The sequence below is a fragment of the Mesoplodon densirostris genome, chromosome 17 (genome assembly GCF_025265405.1).
Source record: "Mesoplodon densirostris isolate mMesDen1 chromosome 17, mMesDen1 primary haplotype, whole genome shotgun sequence".
NCBI lineage: Eukaryota > Metazoa > Chordata > Mammalia > Artiodactyla > Ziphiidae > Mesoplodon > Mesoplodon densirostris.
Window position 1 is genome coordinate 23,143,352 of NC_082677.1, and position 27,802 is coordinate 23,171,153.

At 40.4% G+C, this 27,802-nt stretch overlaps 1 protein-coding gene across 1 annotated transcript in view; it reads left to right on the top strand.

Moving 5' to 3' along the window:
• LOC132477405 (uncharacterized) overlaps positions 1-27,802 on the top strand; it is a 244,391-nt gene that overhangs the window by 201,001 nt on the left and 15,588 nt on the right. The window contains exon 5 of the mRNA XM_060079771.1: positions 14,490-14,637. Within this exon, the coding sequence (XP_059935754.1) occupies positions 14,490-14,575 (86 nt within the window). The 3' untranslated portion in view covers positions 14,576-14,637. The remainder of the gene's footprint in view (positions 1-14,489; positions 14,638-27,802) is intronic.

Below are 27,802 nucleotides of genomic sequence, written 5' to 3' on the forward strand. Positions count from 1 at the left end.
CTGACCCCAATAGAATTAAACTAGAAATCAATAGCAGAAATATAACAGGAATGATCTCTTAACACTTTGAAACTAAGCAACAAAATTCTAAATAATCCACAGGTCAAAGAGGAAGTATCAAAGGAAAATAAAAAATACGTTGAACTAAATGAAAATGAAGATACAACATAAAATTTGTGGGCAGCAGCTAAAGCAGTTTTGAGAAGGAAATTCATAAGACTAAATTCATATAAAAATTAGGAATATCTTGAATCAGTAATCTAAGTTCCCACCTCAAGAAGGTGGAAAAAGAACAGCAAACTAAACCCAACGCAAGTAAAAAAAAGGAAATAATAAGGGTAAAAGTCAAAATCAGTGAAATTGAGAACAGAAAAACAGAAAAATCAATAGAACGAGGAACTGCTTCTTTGAAAAAAATCAATAAAATTGACAAACCTCTAGCAAGACTGACAAAGAAAAAAAAGAGAGAAGATAGAAATAACTAGTATCAGGAATGAAACAACAGATATCACTACAGACCCTGTAGGCTTCAAAAAGAAATAAAGGTGATACTATGAACAGTCTTACCTATATGAAGTTGGCAGCCTAGATGGAATAGACTAATTCCTTAAAAAACACAAAATAATACAGCTCACCCAATATGATGTAGATAATTTGAGTAGCCCTGTAACTATTAAGGAAATGGTATTCATAATTTTAAAATTCCCCCAGAAGGAATCTCCAGGCCCAGTTGATTTTTTTCTGAAGAGGTCTATTGCACATTTAAAGAATAATTAATACCAATTCTGAAGTCTCTTCCAGAAAGTAGAAGAGAACTCTTCTCAGTTCATTATGAGATGCTAGCGTTGCCCTGATACCCAAACCAGACAAAAACAATACAAAATAGAAAACTATATACCAATATTTCTCATATAGAGATGCAAAAATCCTTATCAAAATAGTAACAAATAGAATTCAACAATATATGTAACAATTGTAAGCCATGACCTGGTAGGATTTATTCAATGGAAAAATAGCTGGTTCAGTATTTGAAAATCCATCCATGTAATCCACTATATTAATAAGTTAGAGAAAACACATGACCATATCAATTGATACAGAAAAAGCATTTGACAAAATTCAACACCTATTCATGATTTTAAAATCTCATTAAAAAATAGGGATAGAGGAGCTTTCCCAATTTGATATGTGACAATCTACAGAAAAAGCCTACACAGAACTTCACAGTTAAAGATGAAAGGCTGAATGCTTTCTCCTTATGATTGGGAACAAGGTAAGGATATCCACCCTCACCATTCTTACTCAACAGAGTACTATAAAGTGAGGAACAAAAAACACATAGATTGGGAAGGAAGAAATAAAACTGCCATTATTTACAGACAACGTGGTTGTATATATAGAAAATCACAAAGAATCTATGTTTTTAAAAAACCGTAGAACTAATAAGTGAGTTCAGGAAGATCACAGGATGCAGCCAAACATACAGTCAGTTGTATTTCTGTATACTAGCAATGAACACATTGACACAGAAATTCAGAAATACAATACTGCTTACAGTTGCTCAAAAGAAGAGAAGTGTTTAGGTGTAAATCTAACAAAATATACAAGACTTGTATACTAAAAGCTACACAATACTGATGAAAGAAATAAAAAAAGATTTAAACAAATGGAAAGGCATACCATGTTCATGGAGTGGAAGATGTCGGTTATCCTCAAGCTGATATATAGGTTTGCTAGCAATTCCTATCAAAATCACAGGAACAATTTTGTGGCTATTGACAAGATTACTCTAAATTTTATATAGAAAGGCAAAAGAACTAGAATAGTTTAAACAATTTTGAAAAAAGCAGCATGAGAGGATTCAATCTACCCAGTTCCATGACTTATATAGACACTATAATCAAGACTGTGGTTTTGGTGGAGGGATAGATGCATAAATCAATGGAGGAGAATTGAGACCCCAGTCAAAGACCCATACAGATGTGCACAATTGACTTTTGACAGAGGTGCAAATGCAATTCAACGGAGGCAGGATACCTTTTATAACACACAGTGCTGGAGCAATAACATTTATAGGTGAAAAATGAACCTCAATCCTAGTTTCACACCTTATACAAAAATTAACTCAAAATAGATCGTGGAGTTAAGTACAAAACTGTTAGAAAAAAGTAGGATGAAATCTTTGGGATCTAGGCATAGACAAAGAGTTCTTAAACTTGATGCCAAAAGCATGATCCACAAAAGAAAAAATAAATCAGAATTTTTCAGATTTCACTAAGATTAAAATGTTTTGCTCTGCCAAAGACTCTGTTGGGAGAATAAAAATATAAGCTACAGACTGGGAGAAAATGTTTGCAAACCACTAATCTGAGAAAGAACTACTACCCTAGAATATATAAAGAACTCTCAAAAGTCAACACTGAAAAACAATCTAATTAGAAAGTTGGGAAAAGACCTGAAGAATTTCACCAAAGGGTATATGCAGGTAGCCAATAAACATGTGAAAACGTTGGATAGTATTAGTCATCATGTAAATGCATATTAAAACCACAATGCCAAATCACTATACATCTATCAGAATGGCTAAATTAAAACTAGTGACAACATCAAGTGCTGGCAAGGATGCAGAGAAACTAGATCACTGATAGATTGCTGCTAGGAATGTGAAATTGTATAGCCATCTTGGAAAACAGTGCGGCAATGTCTGAAAAAACTAAGCAGGCAACTAGTGTAAACTTTTGTTATCACTCAGAAGTATTTAAGTACAGTTTTTATCATCCAGAACTATTTATTATAAAACGTAAGGCTTAATATTTATTTGCAAAGATAGTGTTAGATGATGGGAAATGAAATGAATTGTATTGCACTTATGGAACAAAGTACTGGGCTGTAGTGGAAGGCACAGATCATAATGCTGCTGATTTATTTTGAGAGTCATAAAAGTCTTGGTGAGAAAAATAATGAGGAGAATTCATGATAATTAATTGGTTATCAAATTAACTTTTTTTTATACAAGTTCCCCTGGAGGAAAAAGCATTAATTTTCAAATCACCCTGCAGGAATTCTTGGGTAAAAACTTTCCAGGAGTCATAAAGTCTGCTTTCGTTTTACTCTTTTGGAAAGAATCCATAATTCTATTCCTATGACTTTAGCAAAAAATAAAAAATAAAAAAAAAATAATAATAAATCTGCCCTTTATAGCTGATGACAGATGGGGCACCAACAAAGATATTATTTCTAACCATTTAGAACTATTTGTCAATGATAATCCAATTCCCTTCCAGATCTTTCTCAATCATCAAATATGATGCTCTCAAATTAGTGACTTAAAAGAATATGATTAACCCATACAGGATATATCTGTGTTTTCATTTTCCACATGTTCTGCTACTGTCAACTGGACCGGTCAAGTGAGATCTACTTGGTTGGCCCTTCCTAGCTGTAATACACACCATCTTATTCACAATAAGCCTACCTGGGACATTAATCTGCTCTCTCTGACTGCTTCACAGAGGTCAGCTTTCAGAGTAGTTGAAATGATTTTCCTTTGGATTGCTTGCTTACAGTCACCCCCTTTCAACTCTATCCACAAAACAGATTCCAAGAATTCTCTAATAATATTAGTATTAACATTCATATGTGAAGATGACTGTTGACAGTGATTGACTGGATATGAATGACAGAAAAAAATGCAGAGTTTGCAGAAAGGAAAAGAAAGTGTCTCCCCGGAAGGTGATAACCAGCATCTTTGAGAGCACTTAGGGAGTCTGTGTTTGTGAGGCCAGTGAGTTAGGAGGCTGGAAAGCAATGTGGCATTGCTGAAACTGATGAAGAAGAGCAAGGTACCATGCCAGGGGCAAGCACAGGCTCTTAGGCAAAGCTCCCAACTGCTGAGAGGTTGACTTGTTTTGCAAACTCTACAAGTAATTTGTTGTTCAGTCACATTCCATGGTCACTGGCACTATTGTGCAGAGTGGCTTCACAAAAGAAGCATTGCTAGAATGCATTAGAAATGATGATTTAAGATTGAACTGGCTCTGTTGAAATGATCTTAAATCACATGCTGCAACATTGTTTTTCCCAAGTGGCTAAAATCACTGACTTAAGATATTTAAAATGTCAGAAACGTATATCCTTAATAAGATCGGAGAGTCAGCCATACTTCAGGGAGCATCATAGGTCTTCACTATCATCTAAGTAGACCTTTGAGGCTACATGGGTCGTGCCTTGATTTCTCTCGTTATAAATTAATCCGAAATGACTGATGCATTCTGACATCTGGACAGGGCTGCAGCAGATGTGTGACTGAGTCACGTTTGCAAGTTCCTTGCTTCAGATCCTGCAACGTAATTTAGCATTTAACATTTAAACGTTTAGACTGGAGGATTAGTCTTCCAAGTATTGTAATTCTTGATGCCTAACAGATGGATCCAGGGATACATGTGCGTATCTGGGTGAACAGATCTGAATTAAGGAAAGGCAGCTTCTTCTGGCACCAGTGTATACCAATGGAATATCATTGGTGTAAACAGGAAACATGGCACCTATTAACTCAGGTTTCCAACTTAGGCAGTTGGCAAGACAAAACTTACTCCAGCCCCCTCATAGGGGTGGGAGCAAGATAACAATAATAATTGTTGGCATTGCTGAACTATACTAGATATGTTGCACAGTGTTACAGCAAGCCTCCCCACAATTGCAATTAATCACCTGAATTTGGCAATTCACAGTCAGTTGAAATTCTTATACTGAGTAATATTTTATATAGGTCTGTTTATTGGAAATGAGTGATTTATTTATTTTTAAATTTATTTTCTTTTATTGAGGTATAATTGACATATAACATTATATCAGTTTCAGGTGTACAACATAATGATTTGATATATGTATATATTGTAAAATGATCGCTATAATAAGTCTAGTTAACATCCATCACCACACACAATTACAATTTTTCTTTCTTGTGGTGGAAACTTTTTTTTTTTTTTTTTGCGGTACGCGGGCCTCTCACTGCTGTGGCCTCTCCTGCCGCGGAGCACAGGCTCCGGACGTGCAGGCTCAGCTGCCACGGCTCACGGGCCCAGCCGCTCCGCGGCACGTGGGATCCTCCCGGACCAGGGCACAAACCCGCATCCCCTGCATCGGCAGGCGGACTCCCAACCACTGCGCCACCAGGGAAGCCCATGATGGAAACTTTTAAGATATATTTTCTTAGGAGATTTCAAATATATTACAGTGTTATTAACTATCGTCACCATGCCATACATTTATTTTTAGTATCTAAATTTGAAAGTTGTTAGTGTGCTTTCCAAGATTTTGCTTGGTTTGGTAAATCGTAAGAAGCCAAGAAGACTGAAGAGAAAAGAAGACTGAACTGAGAAAAGGACCAGGGAAAAGTGGAAAATGTTTGACAACCTGAACGTAAACAAACAAACCAAGGAACTTTGCGATCCACTTTGTAACTCTATATGTGTAGGTTACTGCTGCCCTCATGAGTATGAGTAACTAATTTTAGCCAGCAATGAAACCAAAACATTGTGAAAAAAGAAATTGAAGCTCGAGAAAGTGATATGTTCTTTCAGTGTGTGAACTAGCTCTGTTAACTAGCCATGAAGAGATACACACTTTGCTTAATAGAAAATAAGTTTTCCCCAATTCCACTTAATAAACATTGAGTAAATACTTTAGAAATATCAGTTTGAATGGGTATCAAACCTTTAGCCTTTCTGGGGCACCTACATGATTTGCTCTCAGACTGTGTGTGTGTGTGTGTGTGTGTGTGTGTGAGAGAGAGAGAGAGAGAGAGAGAGATGGCAGGGGTGGGGGGGAGAGGCAAGTGAGCAAGTACAAACATGCACAGTTGAATACACAGCACAAGAGAAATACTCGCATGGAATTAGATGGGTCTGAGTTGGGAAAAGCTAGACTCCATTTATCACCTGCAAAATATCACAAAAACATTACATAAATGCCATGAGCACTTTGATGTCTGGACTCTGGTCTTGATGACCAGGGCAGATGGTTGCTACGTCCTAAGAATGGGCACTTTGCAGCTCCCAGCATTTGGAACTCTGCCGTATAAATTTGAAATGGGGCAAAGTGAAATGCTGGGATTTTCATATACTCATGAGAGGTGCAAAATTTCAAAACGGAGGTATCATAGGAAGTTATTCTCTGAAAAAACAACCCTATTAGTAAAGATCAGAGACTGTCATTTATCTGGCTGTTGTCTGGGTGAACAGGAAGGAGATGGGAAAAATTCTTACATAAATGAAGCCCCTAAGAGTGTAGTGCAGTCATGTTTTTCTTGTATTTGTAACAGTTATTTTAATATTTGTTAATGCACCTTATGTTAATTCTTATGCCATAATAGTGTAATAGTTATCAGTTTTCAATGCAATTATATGTGTGCTAGCTTTAAGGAGAGCCTTCAAGGAGATTAAAATAAAAGGATTCTCCAGGGACACAGGTTCAATCCCTGGTCTGGGAAGCTCCCACATGCCACGGAGCAGCTAAGCCCTTGAGCCACAACTACTGAGCCTGCGAGCCACGACTACTGAGCCTGTGCACCCTAGAGCCCATGCACTGCAACTACTGAGCCCGTGCACCACAACTACTGAAGCCCGTGCTCTCTGGGGCCTGCGTGCTGCAACTACTGAGCCTGCGTGCTGCAACTACTGAATCCCGTGCGCCTAGAGCCTGTGCTCCACAACAAGAGAAGCCACCGCAATGAGAAGCCCGCACACCACAATGAAGAGTAGCCCTCGCTCACCACAACTAGAGAAAGCCTGCATGCAGCAACAAAGACCCAACGCAGCCAAAAATAAAATAAAATAAAAAATAAAAGGATTCCATGACATGGTTTATATTACAAATAAGACAAGAACATTTTTTTTTCAAATGCAAGTGTGAAGTTATACGGAGAGAAATAATCAGATGCTACACGTGCCAACCTTTATAATTGCTTTGCCTTTTAGCTGCGAACCTTAGACTTTCATCTCATCTGTAGGTTTGTCTTCATTAGGTAAGAGGAAGCAACATTGGAATGGCGGTGATGCTGCTTCTAGAAAGCTCAAATTGTGTATCCACGACAACATAACTCAGACCCAGATTATTCGTTACAACCAAAATATAACTTATTTATAAAAATATAAATAAAGCCAAAGTGACTATTTTATTAAAATAGAACTGCTGGGTGGAGAAAATTTATGAAAATAATAAGGAGCTTTTAAGCTATTGGACTATACCGTTACGAATGAGTTACGGCAAGCATAATGAGTGTCGTGCAGAGGTGAGAGGAAAAAAAGACAACTTTATTCACAGATATGCACAAATAAGAAGTGATGGATTGTGATTTGTGGGTTTGCTGACCGCAAAGAGGAGCAGTATCTTGTATGTATCCACGTGATCCTGTGAAAGATGCAGAGACTGGGAAGAGTGTCACGTCAAAAACCAGCCTTTCTCCAGCGCCTGCTCTGTGACTGCCCTCTGCTAGGCATCTTAGGTACAGTCTAATTCGAGGACAACAAAAGAGTGAAGAGTCACAGAGTAATGGGCAGAGATTGGAAGTGGGGGGTGCCAGCGGTGTGGAGATTCAAGTGACAAGAGGCGGGTGGGTGGGTGACACTGACGTCAGAGAGAGGCCCAGCAGTAAGAAGTGACCTTCAGGGCAGCTCTGGGGACTCAGCAGGGTGCTCAGCAGAAGGCTTCAGCCCTCCCTGTGCTGCAGTGAGGACTAAAGGCAGTTCTGTGCTTGTTCAAAGCACACTTGTCACACGGCAGGTCTTTAGTTCATATACGGCATGGGAAGAATGGGAAAAAGACCAGAGCGCAAAGGGATATTTGTATCTGTCTGTCCGTCCATCCATCCATCCATCCATCTAGCCAATTCAAAGAGGTGGATGGCAAATTCTTGGTTAACTTAACTACAGCTGTGCCCATTGCTGTTGTCAGGCAGCAGCGGATATTCGTAATGATGCCCTAAGTCACCAAGAAAAAGCTGTATAATAATATTCTTAAGAAGGTAGACACATGTAAAAATCTACTTTAGAAAGAGAAATAATTTATGTTTTGGGGAAAAAGAATTATGTTGTTTAAAAGCCAGTATTTTTATTATCAGGAGACTCAACCCAAAATAATACATTGCCCTTCCCATACTCCTACCCGTTCTCACCCCTCAACATAAGATGATGTTTTCATGTATTGAATTCAGGGTTCAGTTACTGAAGTGTCTTTAGTAACGCAGAGGATGTGTTTCTAAGACATTTTTCAGGAACATTTAACAGAGGAAGATATTGTACAGGTGGTGTCACATGAAGGGATTCTTTCCTGCCAACCTGCATTGTAGGCACCAGGCAGAGGTCCCCTACTCCTGCCTTTTCCCATCTCAGCTCAGTGACTTGGGTGCTACTGGCTGTAAGCCTTATGCAGTACCCTAAGCTCAAGGTGGAATTTAGCCAGATAAGACTCAGGGATCAGGACCGTAGAGCTTCTGTAAGATGCCTCTACCTGAGGCTCAGCTAGGGCATCCTCACGTCTACCCAGGCCCAGCACATCCCCAAAGAGACTAAATTTTATTCCAGTAGACCCCGCATCATGTGGTAGACAGAGCAGTAGGTTTCTTGAGTCTGTGGTCTGGGATTTTAGTGACCATATTTGCCCTAACTGGTAAGCTGTAACCTCCTTGGGCTTTGGTTTTCATAATTATAACATGAGGATTGTCATATCCGCCCTACAGAATTGTTGGTAGATCATGTGAAATAATGGGTCTGATGCATTGAGGGGATCGAAAGCACTAGACACACATCAGGCCCGGGTTCCTCTGTGGCCAGACAAGAGTTTTGGTAACTTTGCTGCCAAGGATGTCTTAACTTACTACCACTAATAATGGTTGAAAATAAGGAAAATGATAAGGAACTTTTTATTAATAAACTATGCAATTATAAATGAGTTATTTGGGATATATTGGTAACACCTATGTAAGGAAAGTTAGGAAGTGTTATGTATGAAAAATGAACCTCTTTGTACACTAAGTACAAACTATGTACTCTTGGCCCAATTAATCCAATACTTTGCATCTATTATCTTTGCCAGAGATCCTCCCAGCTTCCCAACAGAATTCTGACCGCCTCCACGGATTTCAAAAAGCTCGCTAACACTCAACTATTTTCACTAAAATCTAGTTAAGATCCTGTTAACACTTTTCAGCGGGTCAGCAATGTTCTGTCTCTGATAGAAACATCCCACTTAACACAGAGCTATCCTTAGATGAGTGAAAGAGTCCTAACACAGAGCTATCCTTAGATGAGTGAAAGAATCCTATTTCAACTCTACAGGTCCTTGTCAGCTTGGTGTTCCTTTCAGAGCTCCTGGTAAACTGCTCCTTGACTTTAAAAAAAAAAAGTAGTTTCACATTCTAAATAGTGTATTTTAAAGGAGCCCAAACCTTTTTCTGCAATTTTATTCGTAGCACACCATATCGCCTGTAGTTTGGTATTTGTTCTAACAGGCTACAATAAAAGTGAAAGCTAGCTGTGTCATACTTTTCACAATTTGCTATTTGCCCTTTTTCAGTTGGAGGTATTTCCAGGGACTAAGGTTCACTGGCGAGTCCTGTACCTTCTGCTCAGCAACCATGCAGGCAGAGAGGAGGCCCCTTTATTTTATTTATTTATGTGTTTGTTTAAATTTTTTCTTTTTTATTTTTTTAATTGAAGGATAGTTAATTTACAGTGTTGTATTAATTACTGCTGTACAGCAAAGTGATTCAGTTATACATATATATATATATACACACACATTCTTTCTTTATAATCTTTTCCATTATGGTGTATCATGGGGTACTGAATATAGTTCTCTGTGCTCTACAGTAGGACCTTGTTGTTTACCCATCCTATATATAAAAGCTGACATCTGCTCACCCCAACCTCCCACTCCATCCCTTCCCCAGCCCCCTTTCCCTTGGCAACCACCAGTCTCTTCTCTGTGCCCATGATTCTGTTTCTGTTTCATAGATAAGTTCATTTGTGTCATATTTTACATTCCATGTATAAGTGATATGTGGTATTTACCTTCCTCTGCCTGACTTACTTCACTTAATATGATCATCTCTAGTTGCATCCATGTTGCTGCAAATGGCATTATTTTGTTATTTTTTATGGCTGAGTAGTATTCCATTGTATATATGTACTACATCTTCTTTATCTATTCATCTGTCGATGGACATTTAGGTTGTTTCCATGTCTTGGCTATTGCAAATACTGCTGTTATGAACATGGTGCATGTATCTTTTTGAATTATAGTTTTGTCTGGCTATATGCCCAGAAGTGGGATTGCTGGATCATATGGTAATTCTATTTTTAGCTTTCTGAGGAACCTCCATACTGTTTTCCACAGTGACTGCACCAACTTACATTCCCACCAACAATGTAGGAGGGTTCCCTTTTTGAGGAGACCCCTTTATGAGCAGATGAAGTAGGCTTGGGAAAGGGCCAGACTTTCTGAACCACAGAATGTGTTTATACAAGTTCTGAAAATGGAATATTGGAGTTGGGGTAGTCGTCTTTCAATCTGCTTGAGCGTAGGAGCTACGACAAAATATTATTTCATTCAGCAAATATTTACCTCTTACAATGTGCCAAGCACTATAGGTCTTGTGGAGAAAGCATTGATCAAAACAGACAAAACTCTACCTTCATGAAGCATATTTCCTTGTGGGAGGGGCAATATATTTTTAGGAGAAGAGTGCTATGCTAATTTGGCTCTCAGGGAGAAAAGAGGCCTAATTTTTAGCATTTGCCAAGCATGGCTAATTTCAGGCTACCAGTGTGAATGGGAGTTGGGGAGAGAGGTGTATAACCAGCAATCTGTTTTTTTTGAGGAAGCTCCATAGTGTTTTCCACAGGGGCTGCACCAATTTACATTCCCACTGACAATGCACAAGTCTTCCCTTTTCTCCATATCTCTTCAGGACTTGTTATTTGTTGTCTTTTTTGCAGTGCTGACTTTGACAGGTGTGACGTGATACCTCATTGTGGTTTTGATTTGTGTTTCCCTGATGTTTAGTGATGTTCAGCATCTTCTCATGTGTTTGTTGGCCATCTGTAGGTCTTCTTTGGAAAAACGTCTATTCAGGTCCTCTGTCCATTTTTTAAACCAGTTGCTTGTTTTTCTCACGTTGAACTGTATGAGTTCTTTGCACATTTTGGGTAGTAGCCCCTTGTTAGATATATGATTTGCAAATATCTTCTCCCATTCAGTAGGCTACTTTTTCAGTTTGTTCACTGTGCAAAAACTTTTTGTTTGATGTAGTCCCATTTGATTATTTTTGCTTTTGTTTCCTTGCCTGAGGAGATATATCCAAAACAGTATTGTAAGACCGATGTCAAAAAGCATTCCGTGCATGTTTTCTTCTAGAAGTTTTATGGTTTCAGCTCTTCAAGTCTTTAATCCATTTTTAGTTTCTTTTTGTGCACAGAGAGAGAATTAGGAGGCATCCTTTGGGACCAGCCGCACACTCCCCCTCTGGTCACCAGAGCTATATGCTCTAGCGATATGCTTTTTTGTGGGCTCTCTGGGCCCTTCTGTTGTGGTGGGCTGGCTACTTTGGGTGTGGTGATATGCAGGGCAGACTCCTGGCTCGGGTGACTACCAGGCCCTGCCTCATGCGGTGCCTGCCAGCCTGCTGGTGGATGGGGCCAGGTCCCAGCTTGGCTGGCTGTGTAGCCCTGAGTGTGCCTGGGGCTGGTGTCAGCCTACTGGTGGGCAGGTAAGTCCCTGGCACTAATAAGCTAGAGGGAGGACTCCAAAATGGTGCTCACCATCGTCAGTGTCCTCGTGTTTAAGTGAGCTCCTAAAAATGTCTGCTGCCAGTGTCTTTGTTCCCAATGGAGTCCCAGTTGCCTCTTGTCTCTCCAGGAGGCTCTCCAAGGTGAGCAAGTTGGGTCCAAACCAGGCTCCTTTCAAATCACTGCCTCTCTGCTGGACTTGGAGTGTGTGAGATTTGCGTGTGCCCTTAGGAGTGGAGTCTGTTTCCTATAGCCCTCCACCTCTCTCAAATGCAAACCCTGCTGGCCTTCAAAGCCTGTTGTTCTGGGGGCTTGTTTTCCTAGTGTAGGACCTCCAGGCTGGGGAGCCCAGTGCAGGGCTCAGACCACTCAGTCCTTGGGGAGAACCTCTGCAATTGTGATTATCCTCCCGTTTGTAGCTCACCTACCTGGCGGTGTGGGTTCTGACTATACCAATTCTCCATCCCTCTTACCTATCTCATTTCAGTTCCTTCTTTATATCTTTAGTTGTGGAAAATACTTTCTTCTAGTCTTCAGATCTTCTTCATAGATGGTTTCTCTGTAAATAGTTATGATATTGGTGTGTCCATGGAAGGAGGTGAGTTCGGGGCTTCCTACTCTGCCATCTTGGATGCTCAAACCAGAATTAGCTTCTCTATTACTGCCTCTGTCCCTTACTAGCTGTTTGTTTCCCTTTGCCCACGCATGATTAGCTCCACGGAAGTAGGGACATGCTATAATGCTTCATACCATTATACCCCTGGTGCCTAGCACACAGTAGGCACTCAGTAAATATTTGTGGAGTGAATGTTCTTACACCTTTCTCCATAGTTTAGTTTCCATAACTGTGAGATCTAAATAATAATACCAACTTTACAGGTAGTCTTGAAGAGTAAATATAAAATGATGTGTACAAAGTGCATTGCACATCCAATATACAGAAAACATGACTACATGGAAGCTGTAATTATTATTTTCCAGATTCTGTGTCATTTAGAATCTTTATCAAGATTTTTGACATCCAGAAGGGAGGCTTCTTCATGGGAAAAATAATGGTGGCTAATTTTCATTAAGACTTTTTCACTAAGCACCATCTCTTGAGTAACTCAGAAATAGAGGACTTCCTCATCTAAAAGCCATAAAGTCCAAACTAACTGCATCACTGCAATTAGAAAGAATTTTTCCTACCCACAGTAATAAACTAGGACAGAAGCAAGGGAAACATGCTCTAGGAACTGACTTCCTACACGTAAATATTATGTACTATGGGGACTGTTGTTTTCAAAGGGTACCTACTCTGGGCTTTTGGAATAAAAATGAAAGGCTTGTGGTGGTGTTAAAAGTAGAGCAGAGACCGAACTGTCTGAGAGACGTACACTCAGTTGCCATGGTAGCCAAAAGCTCCCAAATAGATCCTTTCCTCCTGCCCAGATGTTCAGTATCTATAGTAACATGCCCTAGATGGTGACAGAGCCAGATGTGAGTGTATAATACTATTTTTTTGTTGTTGTTGTCCTCGACAGTTCAGAAAATCTTTTTAACGCTCAGTGATGAATTTAGCTGGGAGTAAGCAAGTGAGAATTTGGTAGAACATCTGTGTTTCTGAAGTTTGTATTTTTGAGCTGTGTATGAATTCTCAGTTGCCTTTTCAGATGAATGTATTAATTTCACACATTTTGAAGAGAAATTCATAAACCCAACTAATAAGAGTATATCTGGGAATTGAGGCTACAGAATTTAAAACTGTTGATATGAATCTTGTATTATCTCATGTTATGGCTTAGGTACCAATTCAGGCTAATGACTGTTAAAGAAAAGAACACAGGGCCTCCCTGGTGGCGCAGTGGTTAAGAGTCCGCCTGCCGATGCAGGGGATACGGGTTCGTGCCCCGGTCTGGGAGGATCCCATATGCCGCGGAGCGGCTGGGCCCGTGAGCCATGGCCGCTGGGCCTGCGCATCCGGAGCCTGTGCTCCGCAACGGGAGAGGCCACAACAGTGAGAGGCCCGCATACCGCAAAAAGAAAAAAAAAAAAAAAAAAAAAGAAAAGAACACATTAATTTGCAAGTCGCTCCTAAAGTTGATTGTTTTAAGAAAAGACCTTTGCCTTGATTATAGCTTTTCAGTAAGTGAAATTGTATGTACGTATTTTTTCAGTGTATTTTATTTTCGCAAGATTTTTTATCCGTATTTTATACAAGAAAGCTAGCGTTAGCCAACATTTTCCTGTGGAAATACCTCTGATGAAGGTAAAAAGTATAACCTCATCTTACCACTGACTCTATGACCTAATGAAAGAATGTTAACTGAGGGTCATAATACATGTTCAAAGAACAGTTAACTTTTCTTGAGAAAAAAAATTTAATGTTCAGTTAATCTGCATGAAGACTAATGAACATGAAACTCTAAGACATAAAAGAAGTAAAGTATTTATTGCAGGTATTTTTTTTTTCTGGTGACTGGAGGGTGGAGGAGAACGAGGGACAATAAGGATTTTGTAAGGAGATCAGAGTCGGATAATCAGGGAGAAAGAAAAGAGTAAGAGAAACCGATGGAAAAAAATGTACCTAACTCCTCCTACCTGGTATTGCTCCTAGACCTTTACCTCATGCGGGTCCTTGTTCCACATAAAATCCTGCTCGCTCAGCCCCATTGACCCAGGTATGCTACTCTCCCCTTTCTAAGATACGCTTTGTTTCCCCAGCTGTGCAACCAGCCCCAGAGAGGCAGTGTGTCTCTGAGTCACCTGAGCTCCGTGCTGTTGCCTTCCTGCTGTCCACCCACCTCTGACGATCTTCCTAGTGTCTGCAGGCTCTTCTGGGACGACTATCTCAAAGGGAAGTGCCTCTCAGGTAAGTCGTTTTCACCTCTCCTATGGATCTTTGAGGATTTCAGTCCGATGATCTCTTTAAGCAGAAGTTGTCCGTTTAGGGCAATGCAGTTTAATAGAACTTCTGCAGCCCCAGAAATGTTTTGGGTCTTTGTTATCCAGTATGGTAGCCAGTAGCCGCTTGGGGCTACTTAGACTTAAATTAATTAAAATGAAATACACTTAAATATTTATCTCCTTAGCCACACTACCCACATTTGAGGTGCTCGATTGTCACGTGCTGCTGGTGGCAGCTGAATTAGATGGTGCAGCTTTAGAGGAATCCCAGGTCTGGTGGGAATGGGCCAATTCTGGTCAAGTTCAAATGGGTGGAGAGAAGCCCCAGGGAATCGTGGTCTCAGAGGAGAGCCTCGGTGGATGCAAAGGTCCAGCAACTGTGTGTTAGCCAGGCTTCCTGGAGCAGGCTGTCTTGAAGGGAGGCTGGAGCAGGGTGATTCCATGGCCTCCACACGCCCCACCTCCCAATAAACAGCGGTGTAGCTTCAAGTGTGGAATTTCGAGTTAGGCCTGGGTTTGTTGGAATGTTGGCTCCACCAGTAGTTAGCTATGGGACATAGGAAGTTACATAAATTCACTCAAGCTTTGTTTCTTCATTTGTAAAATCAAGATGATAAAACCTACTTGCCAGGGCTGCGGTGTAAATTCAGTGAGGTGATAAATGGAAGGCAGCACAGTGTCTGGCATGTCCTAACCACCTACTGTATCAGCCGGAAATTAGATGCTGTAGGTCCTATGTGTCAGCCTCAGGCCCTGCTTCCTGCAACTTAAACAAAACACTGATTAGCCTTTTGAGCTGAAGTACTAAACAAACAAGAGAGTAATTCAGGAATTGTTGCTACATTGCCTGTAATTTTCAAACACATTCTTTTATACAAATATAAGTCTCCTCATATGAAGATGCTGTTTTGAAGAATAATGTGTGTGTGCGCGTGCGTGTGTGTGTACAGACTAATCTTTATTCACACTATTACACCAGGCAGGCACTGGTAACAGTGCATGTGGAAAGATGTCCTTGACCTCTGTTTATGGACCCAAGTCAGCTGCTATTTTCATCACAGACATTCACACTTGCTCATGATTGAACTTGTCTAGTCCAAGGATCGTACTACATTCCTGCGGTCCACATTCCAGGTTGCAAAGGGAGGAGAAATATTTTAAAGAGCAGATTGTCTGCACATCTTGGGAGTTTCTGCTGCCTTCTTTCCTTGCAATTCCACATACTTTCACCCACGCGAGAGCAAATGGGGTTGGTGTTGGTGGGGCTCCGTAAGAGAGAATCAGCTGGCTGACCTTGTAGAGATCCTGCTGGAACTTGAAGATATGAGGATCAGACTGTGGTCCAAAAACCCAGATGGTTTCAACTGCCTGAACTTCTAGTTTCAGCGTGCTTCCAAACTCCATCTCTCAGCTTCTGTGCAAAACAGATCGTATATATATATTTTTTTTTTTTTTTTTTTTTTTTTTTTTTTCTTTTTGCGGTATGTGGGCCTCTCACTGTTGTGGCCTCTCCCGTTGCGAAGCACAGGCTCCGGATGCGCAGGCCCAGCGGCCATGGCTCACGGGCCCAGCCGCTCCGCGGCATATGGGATCCTCCCAGACCGGGGCACGAACCCGTATCCCCTGCATCGGCAGGCGGACTCTTAACCACTTGCGCCACCAGGGAGGCCCAGATCGTATATTTTGACAAGAGGAGAAGGGGGAGGAGTTCAGATGACTAATATTTATGGAGCATCCTCACTGTGAATTGAGTTTTAAGTAGTCAAGATCTTCCGCTGGAGGAAGGCCGACAAATTGTTTGAAAAGGGGTGCCTGTGTGTGCTGGAGTGGGGGAAAGCCACAGAATTACAAATCCAAACGGGTCCTCAAGAGCAGGGCTTCCCCACCCTCCCTCTCTGATTCCTGCTAAGCAGGGAACATGTTCTGTAGCTCCTCCCAGTTGACTTCATCTTCCAGATAAGCTTTGAAGGTTTTGAAGGGCTGCTTTTTTTATTTTAGGGACTCCGTCCCCTCCCCTGAAATCTGGGCTGTCTTGTGATTGTTTCAACTAGTAGCGTACATCTGCTAAAAGAAAAGAGGCATCTCTTTTTTAAAAAAAAATTATTTTAAGGGTTTCATTTTAAGGGTTTCACTACAGACAGGGTAACGAAGAGAAGGAAATTGGGGAATTTGCAGCTGACTCAGAGACTTGGAGGGGCCCTCCTATAGTGGTCTCCCAGACTCGCTCTCTGCTCACCGCATCCCCAAACAATTTTATTTCTGATCCATCAGTAGGTAAGGCTATGAAATTGTTTCTTTATTTTGGTCCTTTTCCCTGGAAGGTGCATTCTGGGCAAAACAGTAGAATTCCTTTGCTGTCTGCAAAACGGTCGATCCACACAACCTGCTGGAAGGTAAATAGGTGAGGAAGTCACTCCAGGAAGCAGTCGCTACCAGACCCTAGACTGCTGCTGTCCTCTAAAACAATTTTTAGCAAAAATTTTAAACCAAGTATACTAGCAGTTCTTGGAATTCGTTGGTATTTATTCTGTTAATATACGAAACACTAGCCAAATATTGTTACTGAGTAATTATTATGAGAGGTACTAATATTTTTGAGAACTTCAGTGATGTAGAACAGTGGTCTGCAAACTTTTTGGCACCACGGACCGGTTTCATGGAAGACAGGTTTTCCACAGACCGGAGTGGGGTGGGGAATGGTTTCGGGATGATTCTAGCACATTACATCTATTGTGCACTTTATTTCTATTATTATTACATTGTGATATATAATGAAATAATTATACAACTCACCATAATGCAGAATCAGTGGGAGCCCTGAGCTTGTTTTCCTGCAACTAGCCGGTCCCATCTGGGGGTGATGGGAGACAGTGACACCCGACGTGAGTTGCTTATGTCTAGTCTACTCCGTGGCCTCGTTTTGGTTGCTGTCACTGCAGAAAACTCTGCTTCACAAAGACAGGATTTTGGAAATGGAAGCAGGCTTTACAGTGCTTTTATGGCAATCTCAGGATATTCTGTCTTGACTTTAACCCAGAACATATGGAGATTTGAAGTTGTCAGACATACTTTTAAGGCCACCATCATTTGAGGTCTCAAGAGGTTGATCCTCTTCTAGCACAGACAAAGTCGATTCACCTGGCTTATTCACAAATGGGTCACGGATCCATTCCCTCCCAGTTCGGGGATCTTTTGTGGTTGGGAAGTAATGCTCAAACTCTTTTGAAAGCTGCAGTAGGTGATAGAAAGAAGGCCCTGGTTCATTCTCTTTCAAAATCTCTGCTACTGTTTGAAACATGTCAAAAATCCCAGTGTTTACTTGTCACTCCCAGAATTTCAGCTTGGCTTTGAATGCAGCCACTTTATCTGCCGACTTGAACACAGTTGTCGTTCTCCCCTGAAGTGACAGATTGAGTTTGTTGAGCAGGTTGACTATGTCACACAAGTAAGCAAGTTTTGCGACCCATTCTGTGTCACTGAAATGTGCTGCCAGTGGTGACTGTTTTTCTAAACGAAATCTCTGGAGTGGCTCTTGGAACTCAAAAACTCTGGCCAGTGAACTACCTTTAGACAGCCATCTCACTTCTGCGTATAAGAGAAGACGTGTGTACTCTGCGTCTGTCTCCTTCCAGAGCCACGTGAACAGACGTGAGTTAAGGGCATACACTTTAATGTGGTTGATAATTTTAATCACATCCCGCAAAATGTTGTTAAGTTCAGGTGACGTTTTTTGGCTAGCCAGTACTTCTCTATGGATGACACAGCACGTAGACTCACATTCAGAAGCGACCTCTTTGACTGGAGTAGTGAAACCACTCATGACAGCCACTCCATCTGTGCATACACTGACACAAAATGACCAGTTCAGTCTTCCTGGTATGTAATCATTCAAAGACTTGAATAGTTCTGCAGCTGTGGTGTTGGTTGGTAACAAAAGTGCACGTAACATATCCTCATGCACATCCTCCTGAAAAGCGTATCGCACAAAACAAGCATTGTTACCTTGTTGTGAACATTGGTAGACTCGTCAGCCTGGATTGCGTACCGCAGTGACTCTTTAAACCTCTCTGACAGTTGTGCCTCAGTATCCTCTGCTATTTCATCAGTTCATCTAGTTATGGTATTAGCCAAAAGAGGAACACGTGCCACCTTTTGAACTGCAGCTTCTCCTAAAAGTTCACGACAAATGTCCTTGCAACAGGCAGGATCGACTCTTCACCAATAGGAAAGGGCTTCTTACCTTTATCATTGCGGTCAGCCACTAAGAATGATGCTCTCAGTGCAGACACATTTGGTGAAGTGGTGGCCTTCAATAATTGCATCTGTTCTTCGTGTTCACGTTAAAAAAAAAAAAAAAAAAAAGACTCCAGAGGCTTGTCTTTTAGTGCAGGGTGCTTGGTCCCCATGTGGTGAAACAGTTTTGAACGTTTCCAAACGGCTTCGCTGGATAGCTGGTCGCTGCATATTATACAAAGTGGTTTGGAGAGTGTGAATCACCTGTTGCAGTGAACCCGTAAATTAAGTAGGACTCTTGGTGTTTTCTTTGAAACGCAGCTTTCTTTTTGTGGGCAGTCTTAGAACCTTCTGCTGTCTCATCATTGGGTCTTTCCCCCTTTTCAAAGAAGCTCTCCGGCAGCGTTTGTTTTTTACTCATTTTGGCTAGGGTTAGCCTGAGGGCTTACCAAAACTGTGACTGAGACAAGTGCGCGGTGTGGGAAAGAGGCGTGACGGAAGTGGTAAATAGAATAATGGGCAGGCCACGTACAGACTAAAATAAGTGTTGGATTCTGACTTAAAGCCTGCTACCAGGTGCAGCTGTACAATTGAAGTCCATCAACTCACTTGCCACTGTAGCCTGCCACCAGCTGCAGCTTAATTGTCACTTCCCACTCACTGATAGGGTTTTGATATGATTCTGCAAGCAACTGATTTATTATGGTCTCTGTGCAGTCAAACCTCTCTGCTAATGATAATCTGTATTTGCAGCCGCTCCCCAGCGCTGGCATCACCGCCTCAGCTCCACCTCAGATCATCAGGTATTAGATTCTCATAAGGAGCATGCAACCTAGATCCCTTGTATGCACAGGTCACAGTAGGGTTCGTGCTCCTGTGAGAATCTGATACTGCCACTGATCTGACAGGAGGTGGAGCTCAGGTGGTAATGCAAGTGATGGGGAGCGGCTGTAAATGCAGATGAAGCTTTGCTTGCTCCGCTGCCGCTCACCTCCGGCTGTGCAGCCTGGTTCCTAACAGGCCACAGACTGGTACCGGTCCATGGCCCAGGGGTTGAGGACCCCCTGATGTAGAATATCAAGTAGAACTTTAGGAATTTCTGACATTGTTTTTGTATGGGTACCCGGTAAAGGAATAATTATTAGCAGCTTCTACTTGAGATTGATTTTCAGAGTGCTGAAGAATTGTTGACTTTATCAGATCCAAATTTGGCTTTCAGAGAGTTTGTGATAAACAATAGAAGTTTTAGGACCTTTTCTCTGCAGAGAAGGATAGTAATCTGGCAAATATCAGTGCACCTTAAGTTGGCTTAATTGAATCATGTAGACTGCCTTTAGCAAAAGTCTAATTCCTTTCTTTTTTTCTTCTTTACTCCCTCCCTCCCTCCCTTCCTTCCTTCCATAATATATTTCATTAAGATTGCATTTTCAGCATAGAAAAATCTATACCAGTAACTTTTGCATACTGATGTAAAAATTTAAAAATCCAACCGATGGGGATATATGTATACATATAGCTGATTCACCTTGTTATACAGCAAAACTAACACAACACTGTAAAGTAATAATACTCCAATAAAGATGCTAAAAATAAATAAATAAATGTTTAAAATATGCAAATAAATAAAAATGCAACCAAACTAATTTTGAGGAATTAACTTAAATCACATACTAATAGATACACTGATGTTCTATTATTTACAAGAGTAAATCAAGTAGTCTATCCCTTAAATTTTTTTCCCTAGGATTTTGTTTTTCATTCTATGTGTATTTATTTTTATTAAAACAGCAATAGTATTTTTAATAACCTATGAATAAAACCACATGAATCTTCCCAGAAGTTACTTAATCACACATTTTTACCTGTCTCAGACACTCAAGATGTTAAATTAATACAAATATACTAAGTTATGTTTATAAGTACTGAATGTTTCAGGAAACATTGATCAGCTGACATACAGCCACAAAAGTCTTAAATCTAGAAGTCACTTACGTTTAAATAGATATCTAATCACAAGACATTGTACTGGTACATTTCCTTGGATTTCTTTCACATTTCCTATCTGTCCAAAAGAGGTTCAGATGATTTTTTTTCCCCACTAAGATGAATGATTAAAAACTTGCCGGCCATATACTGTGAAAAATACATACAGAGCATTGTGATAATTAGGAGTAATTAGTCTAGAAGAAGCTCCAGGAAGCTTTTTGAAGTGGTGGCACATCGCCCCAGTCACCTCCATTGAGTAGCTTGTGTGGTGGGGGTGGGGCACCCCAGGGAGAAGGTGACACCAGGCAGATGTGGGGCTTATTGGGAGGACTTCAAAGCCAAAGCTTATCTGTTCATTTCAAAGGTTCCTTGGGAAGTGTTACCTGAAACTTTTATGAGCCCAAACCTTGATTACCCTTTGGCAGGATTTGTGGCTGGAACCTATAAGATGTGCCTTTAAGTCTGAGGAAAGACGCGGGTGGGGGGGAATCAAAGACATACCTGGCCGAGTCCCCAGTTTTGCCCAGGGTTTGCCACTCACTCCCTTCCACAGCGCTTTTTTAGGATTTTAATGAAATATTTTATGCCTGTAATGAATAATACGTAACATGATTTGAGTCTAATGGTTGCAGTGATCGAGTGGAACATAACTCAAGATGAACTGTACTGTCAGTGCATCAGACAGTTCTTTGTAGAAAGTGTGAGTTTTTTTTATTCTAGAAAAAAAATACTGATAAATTATCCTAGCCATCATATAGAATGGAATTGACATATAAGTATTCTGCAGGTAAAAAGTCATTCTCAGCCTGTTACTCAGGGATATGAGTCAGCAATATAGGACTGTTATCAAAAAGGCCAACATTATCTGGGTTGTATTAACCAGAATGTAACACACAAGAATCATGAAATAATTCACTCACTGTGTTAAACATTGATAAAGCCCGTATTAGAGTCTAACTTTCATTTCCATATTTTAAGCACAGTATTAGGAAATTTGATATGGGCCAGAGAAAAGGGGTGGAAATTATATGAAAGTACAAAAACTTATCTATGCTGCAAACCGAAAGAAAGCAGAATTCTTTATAACCAAGAAGGAAAAGTGAAGAGCTGGTGTAAGAATCGCTTTGAGTAGGTCTCATCTATAGCAGAACTGAGACTGACAGAGTCTCTTGTCCGAAGTCTATCTTTTAAGGTAAAGTTCTTGCACTAGAAGAAGTGGCCCTGATGCCAGAGTTGGTTGTTCTTGTATCACTTCTCAAATCTAGCACCTGTTCATTGAGATTTAAGGAGTATGAGGGCGTGGTGTCTTACTGAGTTACTTCTCAAAGTAATTCCAAAGCCAACTATGAGCCAAAACTAGGAGAAAGATAAGGCAGGCATAAGTCAGAGGCCATGAGAAGGGAAAGCTTGTCCCTTCTGTTGGTTCAGAGTGCGGGCTGGGCTAAGCACTGAGAAAGAGATGGAGAGAGGCCCCAGCCTTCAAGGAGGTCGTTGTTGAGAACACAGTTGGTTCAGTATTGAAAGATATGTAGGAGTTTGCCACTTAGTCAAATAGTGAGGGAACATCAGACAGAGAGTAAAGATGAAGTACCAAGTATGAATGGAATGCTGTGTGAAGCACCAAGTTTAGACAGAGGGCAGAGATTAAAATTGGATGGTTAGGTGGGTGTCAAAATATGAAGACCCTTTTTTTAGGTAAAGAAATGTGTTGTCATTCTGTTGTCAGTAGTGAGCCATTTTGCTTGAGCTTGATCAGATTTGGGTCATGTAGACATTCTCTGGGGACAGTTTGAAGACTAACCTTGCCTAGGTTGGGGCTGGGTGGAGGGAGTGGCTTAAGTAGATTCAGGGAGACTAGTGAAGACTCTAGGATGCCGATCTGTCTCAGGGAGTACCCATGGAGGTAAGAACAGATGGTTGGGAGGGAACCCGAAGCATTTACGAGGCACAGTCAGTAGTTCTTGGCAACTCATGTGGCAGAGTGGTAATCAAGAGTGATTGATGAATCTCAGGATGCTTCAAGGTGGTACCATAGACTAAGGAGAAAATTGGTGACATTAGTGTCCTGTGGCTGCTGTCACAAATTACCACAAAATAAGTGGTTTGCAACAGTACAAAATTGTTATCTTATCATTCTGGAGGCCAGAAGTCTGAGAAGGGTTTCACTGGGCTAAAATTTATGTGTCAGCATGGCTGCATTCCCTCCAGACACTTTAGGGAGGAATCCCTTCTTGCTTCTTCCAGCTCCTAGAGGCTGTTTACATTCTTTGCTTCATGGCCCCCTTCTGTCTTCAAAAGCAGCAATGGCCAGTCAGGTCTTTCCCACATTGAATCACTCAACACTGACTCTTCTGCCTCACGTTTATCAGCACCTTTGTGACTGTGTATTGAGCCCAACCAGATAAGTTCAAGATCCTTAACCAACCCACATCTACAAAATCCCTTTTGCCACATAATCAGAGATTCTGGGGATTAGGACATGGGCATCTTTGGGAGGACCATCATTTCGTCTCTCTTGGTTGGAGCGGAGAAAGTGAGTTCCGTTTAAGCATATGCAGTTGATAACCACCTGGGGAAATTTGGGTACAGGATTCTTATCTGAGATAGACATTTTGATGACATAAGACTTTGATTTTAGTTTTGGGTTGAAACCGTGAATAATATTAAGCTCTGAAATGGCAGAGTGTGTGGTGTGAGATGAGATGAGGGCTGAATATGGACGTCTGGGGACCACTGAAATATAAGGGCAGGTAGAGAAGGAGAGGTCTGCAAAGATAAAGGAGCATGAGAGAAGCAGGAGGAAAACCAAGAGCTGGCATCTCAAATATCTAAGAAGGGCCCATTCTGAAGGAGGGATGGATCAACGTGAGGGGCAGGCCAAAAATAAAGCACTACATTTCCCTTCTAGGAAACCGCTAGGTATGTCAGCTTTGTTTTATGTGGTCTTAAACTGTAGCTCCTGTATTCAGAATGATCCAGAAATTTGTCATGTCATCAGATGTCATTGCTTTTGAAGTGGCACCTGATAGCTATGTAACAGGTTTATGTTGAAAGTCCAGTTCTCGGGCTTCCATGGTGGCGCAGTGGTTGAGAGTCCGCCTGCCGATGCAGGGGACACGGGTTCGTGCCCCGATCCCGGAAGATCCCACATGCCGCAGAGCGGCTGGGCCCGCGAGCCATGGCCGCGGAGCCTGTGTGTCCGGAGCCTGTGCTCCGCAACGGGAGAGGCCACAGCAGTGAGAGGCCCGCGTACAGCAAAAAAAAAAAAAAGAAAGTCCAGTTCTCAAAAAGTGTATCAACAGTGGCCGGAGTATGACTTTTTGGTACCGTTCTAACGTAGTGTCAGTTTCTCACGTTATACCCCATAGTCTCTGCTCTGTTTAATATTCTGTTCTTAGCAAACCTTCTGGTGCAGTTCTGATAGGACTGTTGACCCCGCTGCACATAACAAATTACACATACATTTTGAAACTCGACATTATGACTGTCTCGCAAGTTTACACATTTCCAGTGAAATTTTAGAACACAGGTTAATATCTGGGCTTCGTGAAAATGAAAATGTGAAGAGGATGAGTATGCATAGCAGGGTGTGTGTGGGGGTGTGTGTGAAGTACCTGCTTAACCAACCAACAAGCTAATGAAACCAACAATTCCATCCTGACTCCTTTACTCACTTATTCCCCACCCCCCATGCCTTGAATTGATGGGTCTAGCAGCTTTTTGGCTTCTGCAGTAGCTGTTGCTGTCAGCTTACTGGCTGGCTGAAGGTAATTAGAGTTCCTCCGTCAGGAGCTTGCGCACATTTCATGCTACCCTGATCCCAGCTGTGGGGTGAGAGTGGGGCTGGCGTTGTTACTGCCCTGCTGACTTTCAGATTCTAACTTTTTGTTCTGTGCACACGCAGTAACATTTTAAGGAAAACCATTTCTCACAAGTGTTCAGCTTGCTTTCTGCATTTATATTCTGGATTTTTATGTGTCCGTGCACCACAACATTCAAGTAGGGAAGGATTGGTGCTTGGGATGATTGGCATACAAAGGCACCTAAAACATGGCCCTTACCCTCAAAAAAGTTTCCAGTCTAATAGGAGAAGTAGTGCCTTACAGGCATAAATATCTGTATACAGGGTTAAATATGTGTGCTATGAGAGAGAGGGGGGAGGGAGGGAGGGAGGGAAGGAGGGGTGGGGAGAGAGCGAGAGTGCTTTTCAGTGGTTTAGCAGGAGAGAGGTTTCTGTTTGTGGAGAGAATCAAGGAAGCTTTTCTTATGAGTTAATATTTAAATGCGGTTTTGATGGGTGGATAGAATATTTAGAACTGTGAGGAAGTTGGGGCCCATGACATTCCAAACACATACAAAATTAGCAGAGGTCAAGAGATAAGAAATCGCATTAAGTATGTGGAAGGCTGAATGACATGTGGCTGTCATTGGAGTGGTGGGATTAATGTGGAAAGGAAAACTATCACTCTCTAAAAGACATCAAGTGCACTAGTGAGGAATCTGGTGTTGACAGATTTCTTCCTAAGGTTTTTATTCTTTACATTCCTGAAATAAATTCCATCTGGCCATGCATATTATTTTATTTGTTACCAGATTCTGTTTGTCAATATTTGGTTTCAGATTTCCGCATTGCTATTCCTGAGTTTGCACTGTAGTTTTCTATTTGGTTTGGTCTGTCAGGTTTTGGTATCAGTGTTACTATTGCTTTGTAAGAAGAGCTTGGAAATCACCCTTGTCTTTTTTTCCTTAGACTCTGGAAGAGTTTATATGACATTAGAATTATCTGTAACTTTAAAGTTCTGGCAGATTGTACTGTGAAACCATCTAGGCCTTATGTGTGTGTGTGTGTGTGTGTGTGTGTGTGTCCAGTTTTGGGGGTAACCATTTACTTTCTTTATTTGCATGGTAATTGGTCTGAATAGATCTTTCTTTTTCTGGAGGCAGTTTGTGATACCATATGTTCTGTAAAATCATCTCTTTCATCCAAGTTTTGAAGTTTATTTGTATAGAGTTGAGCAAAGAAATCTCTTACGATTTTTTTAGAAATGTCTTCTATATCGGTGTTATTTACCTCTTATTGTTCCTTATGTTGTATAATTGTATCAGCTTTCTTCCTTGTCCCCTGTGATTTGGTTAGCTAACAGTGTAAGTACTAGCTTTTTGATTTATTTATTAATCCTCTAGTCTTTTTTCTTCTAATTAATTTATACTTAGGTATATTCCTTTTTCTGCTTTCTATAGTTTTTGTTTCTTTTAACATCCTAACTCAAATGCTCAATTTATTTTTTATTCGTTCTTGTTTATTAATAAACTGTTTAAGTCTATGAATTTTCCTTTGAGCACTGCTTTAACTACCCCATAGGGTTTTTTTTCCATATAGTTGTTTTCTAGATGTTATTTTCTTGACCCCCAAATTATGAGAGGGTTAAAATTTTTGGAAGATATGGTATACTTCTTTCTAGTTTTGTTAGTAATTAACAGATTTATTGCATCATGATAAAAGAATGTTTTCTACACTTTCCTATTTGGTGAAATTTATTGATGTCTTATTTGTGGCATAATACATTGTCAAATTTTGTGCCTGTTTGACAGATACTGGAAAAGAAGATATTTTCTTTGCTTTCAGGGTGCAGATATGATCTGTACTAATTAGATCTGCTATTTAAATTATTAGATAAATTATTAGTTTTCAGATTATTAAATCTGATTATTAAATCAGATTATTAATTATTAAATTATTAGTTTTCAGATATTCTAAATTATTACCTATTTTTTTATACACTTGATGTATCACAAGTGGAAAGAGATAAATACTTTTCTGCTCCTATGTGTTTCTGTATTTTATCCTCATGTCCCCTGTTGACATTTTGGGTAGGGACAATTCTTCATTGTGAGTGTCTGCCCTGTGTGTTGCAGGATGTTTACCTTCTCCGGCTTCTATACAGTTTAGGCTGGTAGACGCCTCCAATTTATTTTGACAACCGAAAATATCCCCTAGGTTTGTAGAGACAGTATTATTTGTAACTTAAAACCACTCGTGGTTGGAAAATATGTTTTTAAATCTTTCTTTCCTCTCATTTATATGATAGTTCTATGTCTTATGAGAAAATTTAAGATTTTTTAAAAAAATTATTTAAAATTATGTATGAAACAATTTTTTTCCTTTTTGAGGTTCTGATGAAATTAATTAAATAGTGATGGCAGAAGAAGCCAGTAGGAATCAGAGATTGCTAAAATTGCTTGAGTCAGACCCTTTCCATTGCAATATTTTGCTCTCGTTAGGGTGCAAGAAACTGCAAGAAAGGTCTACCAAATAGACTAATTCTTCCAATAGCCTTAAAATAAGTCTCTATATATTTCAACAGAATCCTGACTTTCATTACCATCTGCTGCAATTAATCTCCTAACAGGCAAGCTGTGTAAAATTGACAAGTTCTTGAATGTAAATATGGCATACTAAATAACATACATACATGAAATTTTAAACTAAATTCTTTAGTTCTAAAATAAATTCCTAAAGACTCAAGCAAATTTCTGTATATATAACACAAAAAACATCAGGATTCCATTGAAAGAGGGCGGAACCTTATCTATAAAAATAAACTCTGAAGTTCTTAGAACTCAAGATGAGCTTACTAAAAATTGTATGCAAACAGTGTTGAAGGAATATAACAATTTCAAAGTAACTTTCAGTTAGCTCATCAGAATTTGAAAGAATCCCCCTGAATGTGTGGATAGGATTTGAAACAGCTTAGCTGAAGCTAACACACATTGACATCAAAGTCTTTTTTAGGGTTGTTGAAAATGACTTTCACTGCTGGAAAGGAGAATAAGTGTGTATTTTTAGGTATTCACCTGAGCATACGGAACTGTTCTCAGTGCAGCTATTCTGGTCAGCACTTGAAAATACC